At 38.2% G+C, this 13,931-nt stretch overlaps 1 protein-coding gene across 11 annotated transcripts in view; it reads left to right on the top strand.

Moving 5' to 3' along the window:
• The window catches only part of PITPNM2 (phosphatidylinositol transfer protein membrane associated 2), a 545,415-nt gene that overhangs the window by 405,899 nt on the left and 125,585 nt on the right, over window positions 1-13,931 (top strand). For 8 of the 11 annotated variants that reach the window (XM_053701788.1, XM_053701796.1, XM_053701792.1 and 5 more), the window contains 2 exons: window positions 2,375-2,479; window positions 11,601-11,656. In XM_053701788.1, the coding sequence (XP_053557763.1) occupies window positions 2,375-2,479; window positions 11,601-11,656 (161 nt within the window). The remainder of the gene's footprint in view (window positions 1-2,374; window positions 2,480-11,600; window positions 11,657-13,931) is intronic. The other 3 variants (XM_053701795.1, XM_053701793.1, XM_053701790.1) reach the window with 2 other exon arrangements.

Genomic DNA, 13,931 nt, shown 5'->3' with positions numbered 1-13,931 from the left:
GATGATAAATACACTAAGCAGGATGAGGGGGGGGGGTTGCTTTGGATAGACAGCTTTTTTTCACATTTAACCACACTTACATATTAGAGGGACAGTAAAGTAACAATTACATTTTCATCATTTAAATAGGGCATGCAATTTTAAACAATTTTCCAATGTATTTCTATTATCAAAATTGCTTCATTCTCACAGTATCCTTTGTTGAAAATAATACCTAAGTATGCCCAGGAGCAGCAGTACACTACTGGGAGGTGATTGGTGACTGCATATATATATATGCCTCTTGTCATTTAATCATCCAGTGTATTCACATAATCCCCAGTAGTGCATTGTTGTTCCTTCAACAAAGGATACCAAGAGAATGAGGCAAATTTGGTAATAGAAGTAAATTGGAAAGTTGTTTAAAATTGCATCCTCTATCTTAAATCATAAAAGAAAAAAATTTGGTTTCATGTCCCTTTAGGAAGCTATGGGTTGTACTGTTTCTTATAAATACTAAATAAATCTTCATTATTTAAAGGCCTATTTGCATATAAAGAAAATGGGATAGAATACGAGTGGATCGCTATTTAATCGCTCATGCATGAACTCCCTAGAAGTAACCTTTTTGCACGCGTTGGGTTGCACACGTATTAAAAGTTGAAAGTAAAAAGTTTTCACTCACACAAAAAGCCAAAGTTAGCATATCGCGTTAATGTATTCCCCCATAGACTTATATAGAGCACGAAAAGTGTGAACAAAACAACTAACACCCAACAAGTTGCGCAAACCCTATCACGTTTAACCAAAGCGCTAACCCAACATGAAATAATATTTTACATTCCAATGTTCTTCACATAGCAGAATATGTTCTATTTATTCATGAATACATATTTCTATCTCTCTCTCTCTATCGATATCCATATATATGATGGTTTTTTTGGTCAAATATATATCTATATCTAAATATGATTATTTATAGGTATAGATATATACAGCTATATATAGGAATATCTATTTATAAATATATTGAACATTATGCCCCTAATGTGAAGAATACTGGAATGTGAACTATTTACAATGCATACACAGTTAAAACCTTTATTAAATATGAATGTTGCATAAATATGATTTTACATGTTTTCATCTACTTGACTAAAAAGGCATCCAGTGCACATATATATGTCTATACATGTGTGTGTGTATATATATATATATATACCGGTATACATATGTATTTGTATTTTGATCTGTTTAAATGTCTGTAAATATATATATACACATATAAATACATATGTACACACACACATATATATATATATATATATTATATATATACATACATATTTAGTTGTTTATGTATGTATCTCTATGTTAAGGCCCTTTGCAGCCTTTTTTTTCCTAATACCCGAGACCTCATATCTTTGAGCCCATATAACTTTTTATTGCAATTTAAAAAAATATATTTTTATTACATAGTTATTATGAGTGTAACTGTACTTTTAAATGTATTTTTGATGTGTTTTGTGTAAATTTATAATTGAGCATAAACAGTTAACCAGAGCTTTGAGGCCACGCTATCCTAATTGCGTTCGACCGAACGTGCTTACTTTCAACTTGTAATACGCTCGCTACTTCCGATGCTCACAAAGATCCGCGATAAACCCCTTATCGCTTGTGCGAAACAGTTAGTGCACCACTCATAATCTAGCCCTGTGTGGGTGAAATTGGTAAACCGTGTTTTACAACTGGAAAAATATCAGTAAGGGAGTGTGTGATAGATCATTTTGCAGAGATTTAATGGTATTGGATGGAATATATGGGAGGGATCTATCCTTTCAGAAAAACATTGACCTGTGTAGTTGTGGATACAAATTTACATGCAAAAGTGTAGCTGCTTAAAAGCACCTGCATGTAAAACTGGTAAATAATTCATATGAAGCCAACTGTCTACAGAGGAATTTATATAGCTGAATGTTCCATATTTATTTCAAAAATCTACTTTTGATTTTTTTTATAAATAGCATATATATTGGAAAGGTATCTCTCATTATTTATTTTTCTTTTATGTTAAAAAGGAAACACATTTGTAATGTATTCAATTTGTATGTTGAATATTGAGTCAATAAAAAGAATATAACCTATAACCATTTTGGACAAGGCCCACAACCCCACAGACATTATTTTCTATTATAGTAATTTTGGCTGATTAATTATCACTGATAACTGGTAGTGTGGCTAACTGAAGGATAAAATGATAGCTTCTTCAAATAAAGTTCCTGGTTAATTACAGATAGTAGATTCTTACTTGACCTAGAGAGTAAAAGGTTTTCTTTTTTCATTTCTCAGTACTTTTCTTACAATCTTAATCCAAATGTGTTTTCATTGTCTTCAGAAGATTTGTCAGACAATGAAGATGTATTACCCAAAGAAATAACAAAATGGAACTCTAATGATTTTATGGACAAGATAGAAACCACTGAGACTGACGACCTACAAGGTATTTATAGGAATAGTCATGTAGTGAAGTTATGATAGGCTCATATTGCATGTACCAAATACCCTAGTTTTGCAGTCTACAGTGATTATTTATTTTGAAATGTGATAAAATGATACGGAACAAACACCACATAAAAGTGTGCAGGTGTAATATTTTTATACCTAGATATAGATATAAAAAAACACAAAGAGGACATGCAACTTTTGTGTGAGAGACCCTGTAGTCAGTAGAGGTTCTAGAAGCAAATTTAGGTCCAGATTATAAGTGGTGTGCTATTAAGTGATTTCACCTAAACACCGCTTGAAGTAAACTTTTAACTCAGGCTGGTTATTGTGCTTATTACAAGTCAAAAGTAAAATGTTTGCGCGCTAACTTCTTATCTCCATAGACTATTGGAGCGCGCTGTTAAAAAAAAACTTACACGGGGTAAGACCTTCAGTACTAAATCTGTTTACATTCCAATTTTCTTTACATAGAAGAAAATTGTATTTTTATTTTAAAATATATATTTTTATATATATATATATATATATAAAATATTTTTTTTAAGAAAATATATATGTATACCTATATATCTATATGAATGTATAGATGAATACAGATATACACAAGAATATATATATTTAAAAATACAAAGAACATTCTTTACTATGTGAAGAACATTGAAATGTAAAGTATATAAAGTAAATACACAGTAAAACACATGAAATACTAAAATTGAATTGAAAGTGGAAAGTTTTAAGGAATTTGAGTGGAAAGGGCTCCAAAGTGTGTGAGTATGTATGCATGTGTGAGTATGTATGCGTGTGTGTATATGTATGTATGTATATGTATGTATATATATATATATATATATATAATTTTCCCAAAAAAGGATAAGCACAGTCTTACGAATTTGTCTGACATTTGACAAAGGTGTTTGGTATAACACCGAAACGTTATGTTTTTGACATGTGCTTGAACTGGAATTAAATAATTGGAATTATATTAAGTCCAGTGAGTGCCTTTTTTCTACAATGGGAATTATATATATATATATATATATATATATATACGTACATACATTCATTATAGCCCATTCCTTTGAAATATCTTGTTATATACCACATAGCTTTTAATCCTTAAATACATTTTTGTATTAATATTTACATACATAATTGTTTTCATGTAGTGTATATGGGAGTGTATATAATGATTTTTCATGTTTTAAGGTATTTGAGTGGAAAGGGCTCTAAAGTGTATGTGTGTGTGTGTATATATATATATATATATATATATATATATATTATTTATATATATATATATATATATTAGGGCTGCAACTATTATTTATTTATAATCAATATATATATATATATATATATATATATATATATATATATATATATATATATATATATATTAGGGCTGCAACTATTATTTATTTATAATCGATTAATCGGCTGATTATTTTTTCGATTAATCGGATAATCGGATAAAAAAATGTTCAATAACTTTTCCAGTATTTAAAATAAATTCCACATACTGAGTGTTACAAATATAAAACTTCAGATATAGGGGTAAATTTATCATAGTGCGAGCGAACATGATACAATGTAGCTTTACATGTCCGCTGCACATCGATCAGATTCTTGTGAACTGCTGGTGCAATGCCGCCACCTGCAGATTCGCGGCCAATCGGCCACTAGCAGGGGGTGTCAATCAACCTGATCGTATTCGATCGGGTTGATTTCTGTCCGCAGCCTCAGAGCAGGCGGACAAGTTATGGAGTAGAGGTCTTTTTCATAACTTCTGAAGGCTCGCATAGAAACAGGGGCATGAAGCTCCATACGGAGCTTGATAAATCGTCCCCTAAAACTTTAGATTAAACACAACTGTTCGTCCAATTTTATTAAGCAGCAGAACATTTTTATAATGATGTAAAACAAAACCACGAACTGTTTGAAAAGAGTTAGAACTAGAAAGAGGTAGACAATCACTGTTTATAACATTCTGTTATTACTCTTCCAGAAACTTTGCATTGAAATGCACAAATGTCAGCATGTCCGCATGCTCCTGGCTGAGGCTGGCACTCTTTTGCAAGCTATTTTGCCTGAGATATATAAGTAGGGTTTTGCCAATTTTGCCAAGGTGGGATACAGTATTTATCTTTAACTCCACCAATGCAAAGTGTTTTCCGTGTTGGCAAGGGGCCCTTTAATAAAGTAAGCCTGGACTTCATTCTAAGATAAAAATATCTTAAATTTCATTATGCAATGTTACATAACCAGCTATAAGGTTAGGGTATAAATAGCTAGTCTGCTCTTAAAATAACAAATATATACTTATAGATGTTGACTCTGGAACATATCACAATTTAAAAAAAACAACAAAAAACTATTACAGGACAAAGCCTTACACATTTATCTACACAGTACATATAATCAGCAATAGCATGCAATCTGCTAATAATTGTGCAAACAGATAATAGTAAACATCAATGCAAATAACAACTCCCGTCAATCTAGGGCTAGGTGTAAATAACAAGCTCAGCACTAAATCATACAAAGCATAGTCCCATATCACCTGATTTAATATAAACATTACAAATGATGACTCCTATTTTATTTCTGAGTTGCACATAAGCCAGGAGTAGTTGTAAAGTTAAAAAGACGTCCTTTACCCTAAAGGCATAACCATAAAACACAATACCATGTGCAGGAGCTCATTGGAGTGAAGCAGCTGGTGCTGTGTGCAAACTAATTAATTGCAGACCATCTAATCGATAATGAGATTCGTTGACAACTATTTTCATAATCAATTATATTGATTAGTTGTTTCAGCTCTAATATATATTTCTCCAACATAGGTGTGTCCGGTCCACGGCGTCATCCTTACTTGTGGGATATTCTCTTCCCCAACAAGAAATGGCAAAGAGCCCAGCAAAGCTGGTCACATGATCCCTCCTAGGCTCCGCCTACCCCAGTCATTCTCTTTGCCGTTGTACAGGCAACATCTCCACGGAGATGGCTTAGAGTTTTTTAGTGTTTAACTGTAGTTTTTATTATTCAATCAAGAGTTTGTTATTTTGAAATAGTGCTGGTATGTACTATTTACTCAGAAACAGAAAAGAGATGAAGATTTCTGTTTGTATGAGGAAAATGATTTTAGCAACCGTCACTAAAATCCATGGCTGTTCCACACAGGACTGTTGAGAGCAATTAACTTCAGTTGGGGGAACAGTGAGCAGTCTCTTGCTGCTTGAGGTATGACACATTCTAACAAGACGATGTAATGCTGGAAGCTGTCATTTTCCCTATGGGATCCGGTAAGCCATGTTTATTAAGATCGTAAATAAGGGCTTCACAAGGGCTTATTAAGACTGTAGACTTTTTCTGGGCTAAATCGATTCATTATTAACACATATTTAGCCTTGAGGAATCATTTATTCTGGGTATTTTGATATAATAATATCGGCAGGCACTGTTTTAGACACCTTATTCTTTAGGGGCTTTCCCAAATCATAGGCAGAGCCTCATTTTCGCGCCGGTGTTGCGCACTTGTTTTTGAGAGGCATGACATGCAGTCGCATGTGAGAGGAGCTCTGATACTTAGAAAAGACTTTCTGAAGGCGTCATTTGGTATCGTATTCCCCTTTGGGCTTGGTTGGGTCGGGTCTCAGCAAAGCAGATACCAGGGACTGTAAAGGGGTTAAAGTTAAAAACGGCTCCGGTTCCGTTATTTTAAGGGTTAAAGCTTCCAAATTTGGTGTGCAATACTTTTAAGGCTTTAAGACACTGTGGTGAAAATTTGGTGAATTTGAACAATTCCTTCATGTTTTTTCGCAATTGCAGTAATAAAGTGTGTTCAGTTTAAAATTTAAAGTGACAGTAACGGTTTTATTTTAAAACGTTTTTTGTACTTTGTTATCAAGTTTATGCCTGTTTAACATGTCTGAACTACCAGATAGACTGTGTTCTGAATGTGGGGAAGCCAGAATTCCCATTCATTTAAATAAATGTGATTTATGTGACAATGACAATGATGCCCAAGATGATTCCTCAAGTGAGGGGAGTAAGCATGGTACTGCATCATTCCCTCCTTCGTCTACACGAGTCTTGCCCACTCAGGAGGCCCCTAGTACATCTAGCGCGCCAATACTCCTTACTATGCAACAATTAACGGCTGTAATGGATAATTCTGTCAAAAACATTTTAGCCAAAATGAACACTTATCAGCGTAAGCGCGACTGCTCTGTTTTAGATACTGAAGAGCATGACGACGCTGATAATAATGGTTCTGAAGGGCCCCTAACCCAGTCTGATGGGGCCAGGGAGGTTTTGTCTGAGGGAGAAATTACTGATTCTGGGAACATTTCTCAACAAGCTGAACCTGATGTGATTACGTTTAAATTTAAGTTGGAACATCTCCGCATTCTGCTTAAGGAGGTATTATCCACTCTGGATGATTGTGACAAGTTGGTCATCCCAGAGAAACTATGTAAAATGGACAAGTTCCTAGAGGTCCCGGGGCTCCCAGAAGCTTTTCCTATACCCAAGCGGGTGGCGGACATTGTTAATAAAGAATGGGAAAGGCCCGGTATTCCTTTCGTCCCTCCCCCCATATTTAAAAAATTGTTTCCTATGGTCGACCCCAGAAAGGACTTATGGCAGACAGTCCCCAAGGTCGAGGGAGCGGTTTCCACTTTAAACAAACGCACCACTATACCCATAGAGGATAGTTGTGCTTTCAAAGATCCTATGGATAAAAAATTAGAAGGTTTACTTAAAAAGATGTTTGTTCAGCAGGGTTACCTTCTACAACCAATTTCATGCATTGTCCCTGTAGCTACAGCCGCATGTTTCTGGTTCGATGAGCTGATAAAGGCGGTCGATAGTGATTCTCCTCCTTATGAGGAGATTATGGACAGAATCAATGCTCTCAAATTGGCTAATTCTTTCACCCTAGACGCCACTTTGCAATTGGCTAGGTTAGCGGCTAAGAATTCTGGGTTTGCTATTGTGGCGCGCAGAGCGCTTTGGTTGAAATCTTGGTCAGCTGATGCGTCTTCCAAGAACAAGCTACTTAACATTCCTTTCAAGGGGAAAACGCTGTTTGGCCCTGACTTGAAAGAGATTATCTCTGATATCACTGGGGGTAAGGGCCACGCCCTTCCTCAGGATCGGCCTTTTAAGGCAAAAAATAAACCTAATTTTCGTCCCTTTCGTAGAAATGGACCAGCCCAAAGTGCTACGTCCTCTAAGCAAGAGGGTAATACTTCTCAAGCCAAGCCAGCTTGGAGACCAATGCAAGGCTGGAACAAGGGAAAGCAGGCCAAGAAACCTGCCACTGCTACCAAGACAGCATGAAATGTTGGCCCCCGATCCGGGGCCGGATCTGGTGGGGGGCAGACTCTCTCTCTTCGCTCAGGCTTGGGCAAGAGATGTTCTGGATCCTTGGGCGCTAGAAATAGTCTCCCAAGGTTATCTTCTGGAATTCAAGGGGCTTCCCCCAAGGGGGAGGTTCCACAGGTCTCAGTTGTCTTCAGACCACATAAAAAGACAGGCATTCTTACATTGTGTAGAAGACCTGTTAAAAATGGGAGTGATTCATCCTGTTCCATTAAGAGAACAAGGGATGGGGTTCTACTCCAATCTGTTCATAGTTCCCAAAAAAGAGGGAACGTTCAGACCAATCTTAGATCTCAAGATCTTAAACAAGTTTCTCAAGGTTCCATCGTTCAAGATGGAAACCATTCGAACTATTCTTCCTTCCATCCAGGAAGGTCAATTCATGACCACAGTGGATTTAAAGGATGCGTATCTACATATTCCTATCCACAAGGAACATCATCGGTTCCTAAGGTTCGCATTCCTGGACAAGCATTACCAGTTCGTGGCGCTTCCTTTCGGATTAGCCACTGCTCCAAGGATTTTCACAAAGGTACTAGGGTCCCTTCTAGCTGTGCTAAGACCAAGGGGCATTGCTGTAGTACCTTACTTGGACGACATTCTGATTCAAGCGTCGTCCCTTCCTCAAGCAAAGGCTCACACGGACATTGTCCTGGCCTTTCTCAGATCTCACGGATGGAAAGTGAACGTGGAAAAGAGTTCTCTATCTCCGTCAACAAGGGTTCCCTTCTTGGGAACAATAATAGACTCCTTAGAAATGAGGATTTTTCTGACAGAGGCCAGAAAAACAAAACTTCTAGACTCTTGTCGGATACTTCATTCCGTTCCTCTTCCTTCCATAGCGCAGTGCATGGAAGTGATCGGTTTGATGGTAGCGGCAATGGACATAGTTCCTTTTGCGCGCATTCATCTAAGACCATTACAACTGTGCATGCTCAGTCAGTGGAATGGGGACTATACAGACTTGTCTCCGAAGATACAAGTAAATCAGAGGACCAGAGACTCACTCCGTTGGTGGCTGTCCCTGGACAACCTGTCACAAGGGATGACATTCCGCAGACCGGAGTGGGTCATCGTCACGACCGACGCCAGTCTGATGGGCTGGGGCGCGGTCTGGGGATCCCTGAAAGCTCAGGGTCTTTGGTCTCGGGAAGAATCTCTTCTACCGATAAATATTCTGGAACTGAGAGCGATATTCAATGCTCTCAAGGCTTGGCCTCAGCTAGCGAGGGCCAAGTTCATACGGTTTCAATCAGACAACATGACAACTGTTGCGTACATCAACCATCAGGGGGGAACAAGGAGTTCCCTAGCGATGGAAGAAGTGACCAAAATCATTCTATGGGCAGAGTCTCACTCCTGCCACCTGTCTGCTATCCACATCCCAGGAGTGGAAAATTGGGAAGCGGATTTTCTGAGTCGTCAGACATTGCATCCGGGGGAGTGGGAACTCCATCCGGAAATCTTTGCCCAAGTCACTCAGCTGTGGGGCATTCCAGACATGGATCTGATGGCCTCTCGTCAGAACTTCAAAGTTCCTTGCTACGGGTCCAGATCCAGGGATCCCAAGGCGGCTCTAGTGGATGCACTAGTAGCACCTTGGACCTTCAAACTAGCTTATGTGTTCCCGCCGTTTCCTCTCATCCCCAGGCTGGTAGCCAGGATCAATCAGGAGAGGGCGTCGGTGATCTTGATAGCTCCTGCGTGGCCACGCAGGACTTGGTATGCAGATCTGGTGAATATGTCATCGGCTCCACCTTGGAAGCTACCTTTGAGACGAGACCTTCTTGTTCAGGGTCCGTTCGAACATCCGAATCTGGTTTCACTCCAGCTGACTGCTTGGAGATTGAACGCTTGATCTTATCGAAGCGAGGGTTCTCAGATTCTGTTATCGATACTCTTGTTCAGGCCAGAAAGCCTGTAACTAGAAAGATTTACCACAAAATTTGGAAAAAATATATCTGTTGGTGTGAATCTAAAGGATTCCCTTGGGACAAGGTTAAGATTCCTAAGATTCTATCCTTCCTTCAAGAAGGATTGGAAAAAGGATTATCTGCTAGTTCCCTGAAGGGACAGATTTCTGCCTTGTCTGTGTTACTTCACAAAAAGCTGGCAGCTGTGCCAGATGTTCAAGCCTTTGTTCAGGCTCTGGTTAGAATTAAGCCTGTTTACAAACCTTTGACTCCTCCTTGGAGTCTCAACTTAGTTCTTTCAGTTCTTCAGGGGGTTCCGTTTGAACCCTTACATTCCGTTGATATTAAGTTATTATCTTGGAAAGTTTTGTTTTTAGTTGCAATTTCTTCTGCTAGAAGAGTTTCAGAATTATCTGCTCTGCAGTGTTCTCCTCCTTATCTGGTGTTCCATGCAGATAAGGTGGTTTTACGTACTAAACCTGGTTTTCTTCCAAAAGTTGTTTCTAACAAAAACATTAACCAGGAGATTATCGTACCTTCTCTGTGTCCGAAACCAGTTTCAAAGAAGGAACGTTTGTTGCACAATTTGGATGTTGTTCGCGCTCTAAAATTCTATTTAGATGCTACAAAGGATTTTAGACAAACATCTTCCTTGTTTGTTGTTTATTCCGGTAAAAGGAGAGGTCAAAAAGCAACTTCTACCTCTCTCTCTTTTTGGATTAAAAGCATCATCAGATTGGCTTACGAGACTGCCGGACGGCAGCCTCCCGAAAGAATCACGGCTCATTCCACTAGGGCTGTGGCTTCCACATGGGCCTTCAAGAACGAGGCTTCTGTTGATCAGATATGTAGGGCAGCGACTTGGTCTTCACTGCACACTTTTACCAAATTTTACAAGTTTGATACTTTTGCTTCTTCTGAGGCTATTTTTGGGAGAAAGGTTTTGCAAGCCGTGGTGCCTTCCATTTAGGTGACCTGATTTGCTCCCTCCCTTCATCCGTGTCCTAAAGCTTTGGTATTGGTTCCCACAAGTAAGGATGACGCCGTGGACCGGACACACCTATGTTGGAGAAAACAGAATTTATGTTTACCTGATAAATTACTTTCTCCAACGGTGTGTCCGGTCCACGGCCCGCCCTGGTTTTTTTAATCAGGTCTGATAATTTATTTTCTTTAACTACAGTCACCACGGTACCATATGGTTTCTCCTATGCAAATATTCCTCCTTAACGTCGGTCGAATGACTGGGGTAGGCGGAGCCTAGGAGGGATCATGTGACCAGCTTTGCTGGGCTCTTTGCCATTTCCTGTTGGGGAAGAGAATATCCCACAAGTAAGGATGACGCCGTGGACCGGACACACCGTTGGAGAAAGTAATTTATCAGGTAAACATAAATTCTGTTATGTATATGTGTGTGTGTGTGTGTATATATGTGTGTATATATATGTATATATATATATATATATATGTGTGTGTGTGTGTGTGTGTGTATATATATATATAAATATATATATATATATATGTGTGTGTGTATGTATGTACATGTGTATTTAAATACATATATAAATACACATAGAATAGATGCATATATATATATATATATATATATATATGTGTGTGTGTGTATATATATATATATATATATATATATATATATATATATATATACTTTCAACTTGTAATATGCATACAAATTAGTGATATTGCACGCCACTTGTAATCTAGCCCTTAGTGCTTATTTTTTGTAATTGTGTTACATAAAATTACAGTAGATATACTATTTTCTTGAATATTTGTAATAATTTTGTTTGCTTTCAGATGATTCATATCATGAAACGGTCAGCTCCAGTGTGGAAGGATTAAGCATAATGGAGGTAGGTACAGAAAGAACTAAATTGGTTATGTACTAGTGCCAATGCCTTCAATCTCTATTCATTTCATGAGCCCAGATCCTTGCACATCATTAGTATTCTCCTATTTTTCTTTGTGTGTAGAGAATGACTTGTTAGAATTAAATCACACAGCCGTTGACATTACAGCAATGTATGTCTTGTTACTGGTGATGCCAAACCTTGCAGCTGAGGATTTGCACAGGTTACTCTCTGCTACCAAGTGACTCACTATTGGGCAGGAATGTACACTAAACATGTAGCTTTCTTTTCCATGGGAGCAAACATGCAACAGGCCTGTTATTTTCATTAACCCCTTGAATGCTAATGATGGCTCTGAGCCGTCACAAAGTTTCCCTGACTCTGGTGCTAATGATGGCTCTGAGCCGTCACAAAGTTTCCCACTCTGGTGCTAATGAAGGCTCAGAGCCGTCACTAGCACTCTCCCACCTTGAGGGAAAAAACTTTAGCACTTAGGTGGGAAAGTGCTTAGCACTCAAAGGGTTAAAGGGACACTGCACTGTAAGTTTTTCCCTTTAATATGTTGCCTGTGTCTTATTGTTCCAGCCACAGATGTAAAATTCTCTTTAGGTTTATTCTAATTGGCTTTGCTCATTAAAAGCACCACCCATAATGAAAATTGCAGCAACTAGGTATTGTGCCTTTGTGTATAGACAGATAAGGTAAGCAGGTCCTGTCTTCTTGCACTTGAACTGGCATGTTCTTGGGGGGGCAGATATTTCAAATATAAATATAAAGCTTAATGACCAGTTTTCCATACACTAAATAGTCTGCAGCTGGTTTAACAAGTCATTAGAAATTTCAGATTATTTTTTTTACAGTATTGTACACATTAGTGTATAGGGCATATGCCTACATAGAGAATGTCAAAGGAACATAAATACATATAATCTGCTAGGAACAAACAACAGCTCAGTGGCTTGTTCTATGGCCTGGTTACCACTTGGGAGTAGCTTCTTTTAGCCCAATTGTGCTTTTCACAGAGAAGAACTTCCTTGAAGTATATTATTCTGATCCCGCCTAATAAGGCCAGTCCAGCCCCAAAATACCAAGCAATTCTCCTCTGAACAAGTGAAATGGCAGCCCCAGACAATTGTTTCAGCCTTCTTTGGGCTTCGTCAGTGAGATGCAGCGATATCCCTCCAGGCACATAGGGCAAGGAGTCCTTGTTTGGTTTCACCGATTACCCTTAAGGAGACTTTTCCCAGGGTCATAAAACATATACAAACAGAAAGAGTAGCATTCTTTTTCAGGAATGAACAGCTCAGTAGCTTGTTCTATGGCGAGTTACCACCTGGGAGTAGCTTCTTTTAGCCCAATTGTGCTTTTCACAGAGGAAAACTCTCCTGAAATATATCAGTCAGTCCAGCCCAGAAAAACCAGGCAGAGAAATGGCAAATGGACTTTTCCCAGGGTCAGAAAACACATACAAACAGAAAGAGTAGCATTCTTTTTCAGGAAAAGAACAGCGCAGTAGCTTGTTCTATTGCGAGTTACCACCTGGGAGAAGCTTCTTTTAGCCCAATTGTGCTTTTCACAGAGGAAAACTCTCCTGAAATATATCAGTCAGTCCAGCCCAGAAAAACCAGGCAGAGAAATGGCAACCCCAAACAAATGTTTCAGCCTCCTTTAGGTCTTATCAGTGAGGTGCAGCTATATCAAAAGAGAATTACCTGGTATTTTGGGGCTGAACTGACCTTGTTAGCAGTATCAGACTGAGTTTTGGGCTAAAAGAAGCTGTAACCAGCCCATAGAACAACCTACTGAGCTGCTCTTGTCAGACTGCTTCTCTTTTTGTATGTATTACTATTTAAACCTGTTGGGAAATACTTCATATACATTTCTTCTAGATATCACATGATAAAATCTAATTATTGATATCCTGAGCAAAATCGCCTCAATCCACTTCACTTTAGACGATAGTATGCTGACGTTATCTTTTTAATCATTTTCTCTAATGGGTTGTAGACAATGATTTACTGAAATTCTACAGTCACTTACTAAAATACAAGAATATTTATGTTGCAGAAATGATAAAGCCAAAGACTTATCCATCTTATGTTTTCCAGTGTAGTGACATCACACACAAGTAATATATCTGCTGGCTTGAGAAGCTACTTGTTTCTTAGATGCATCAGTAGTGTAATTTCATTCACGTGTTTGATTAGAGGCGCACTTACACGCAGAGCTTTGTAAATTCTTGCTCCTAACTTTTAAGAGTATTCTACATATATCTATA

Source organism: Bombina bombina, chromosome 2, assembly GCF_027579735.1.
Source record: "Bombina bombina isolate aBomBom1 chromosome 2, aBomBom1.pri, whole genome shotgun sequence".
In the NCBI taxonomy this organism is placed as follows: Eukaryota; Metazoa; Chordata; class Amphibia; order Anura; family Bombinatoridae; genus Bombina; species Bombina bombina.
Note: the sequence above shows the minus strand (reverse complement) of the source record. Positions and strands in the feature narration are given on the sequence as shown.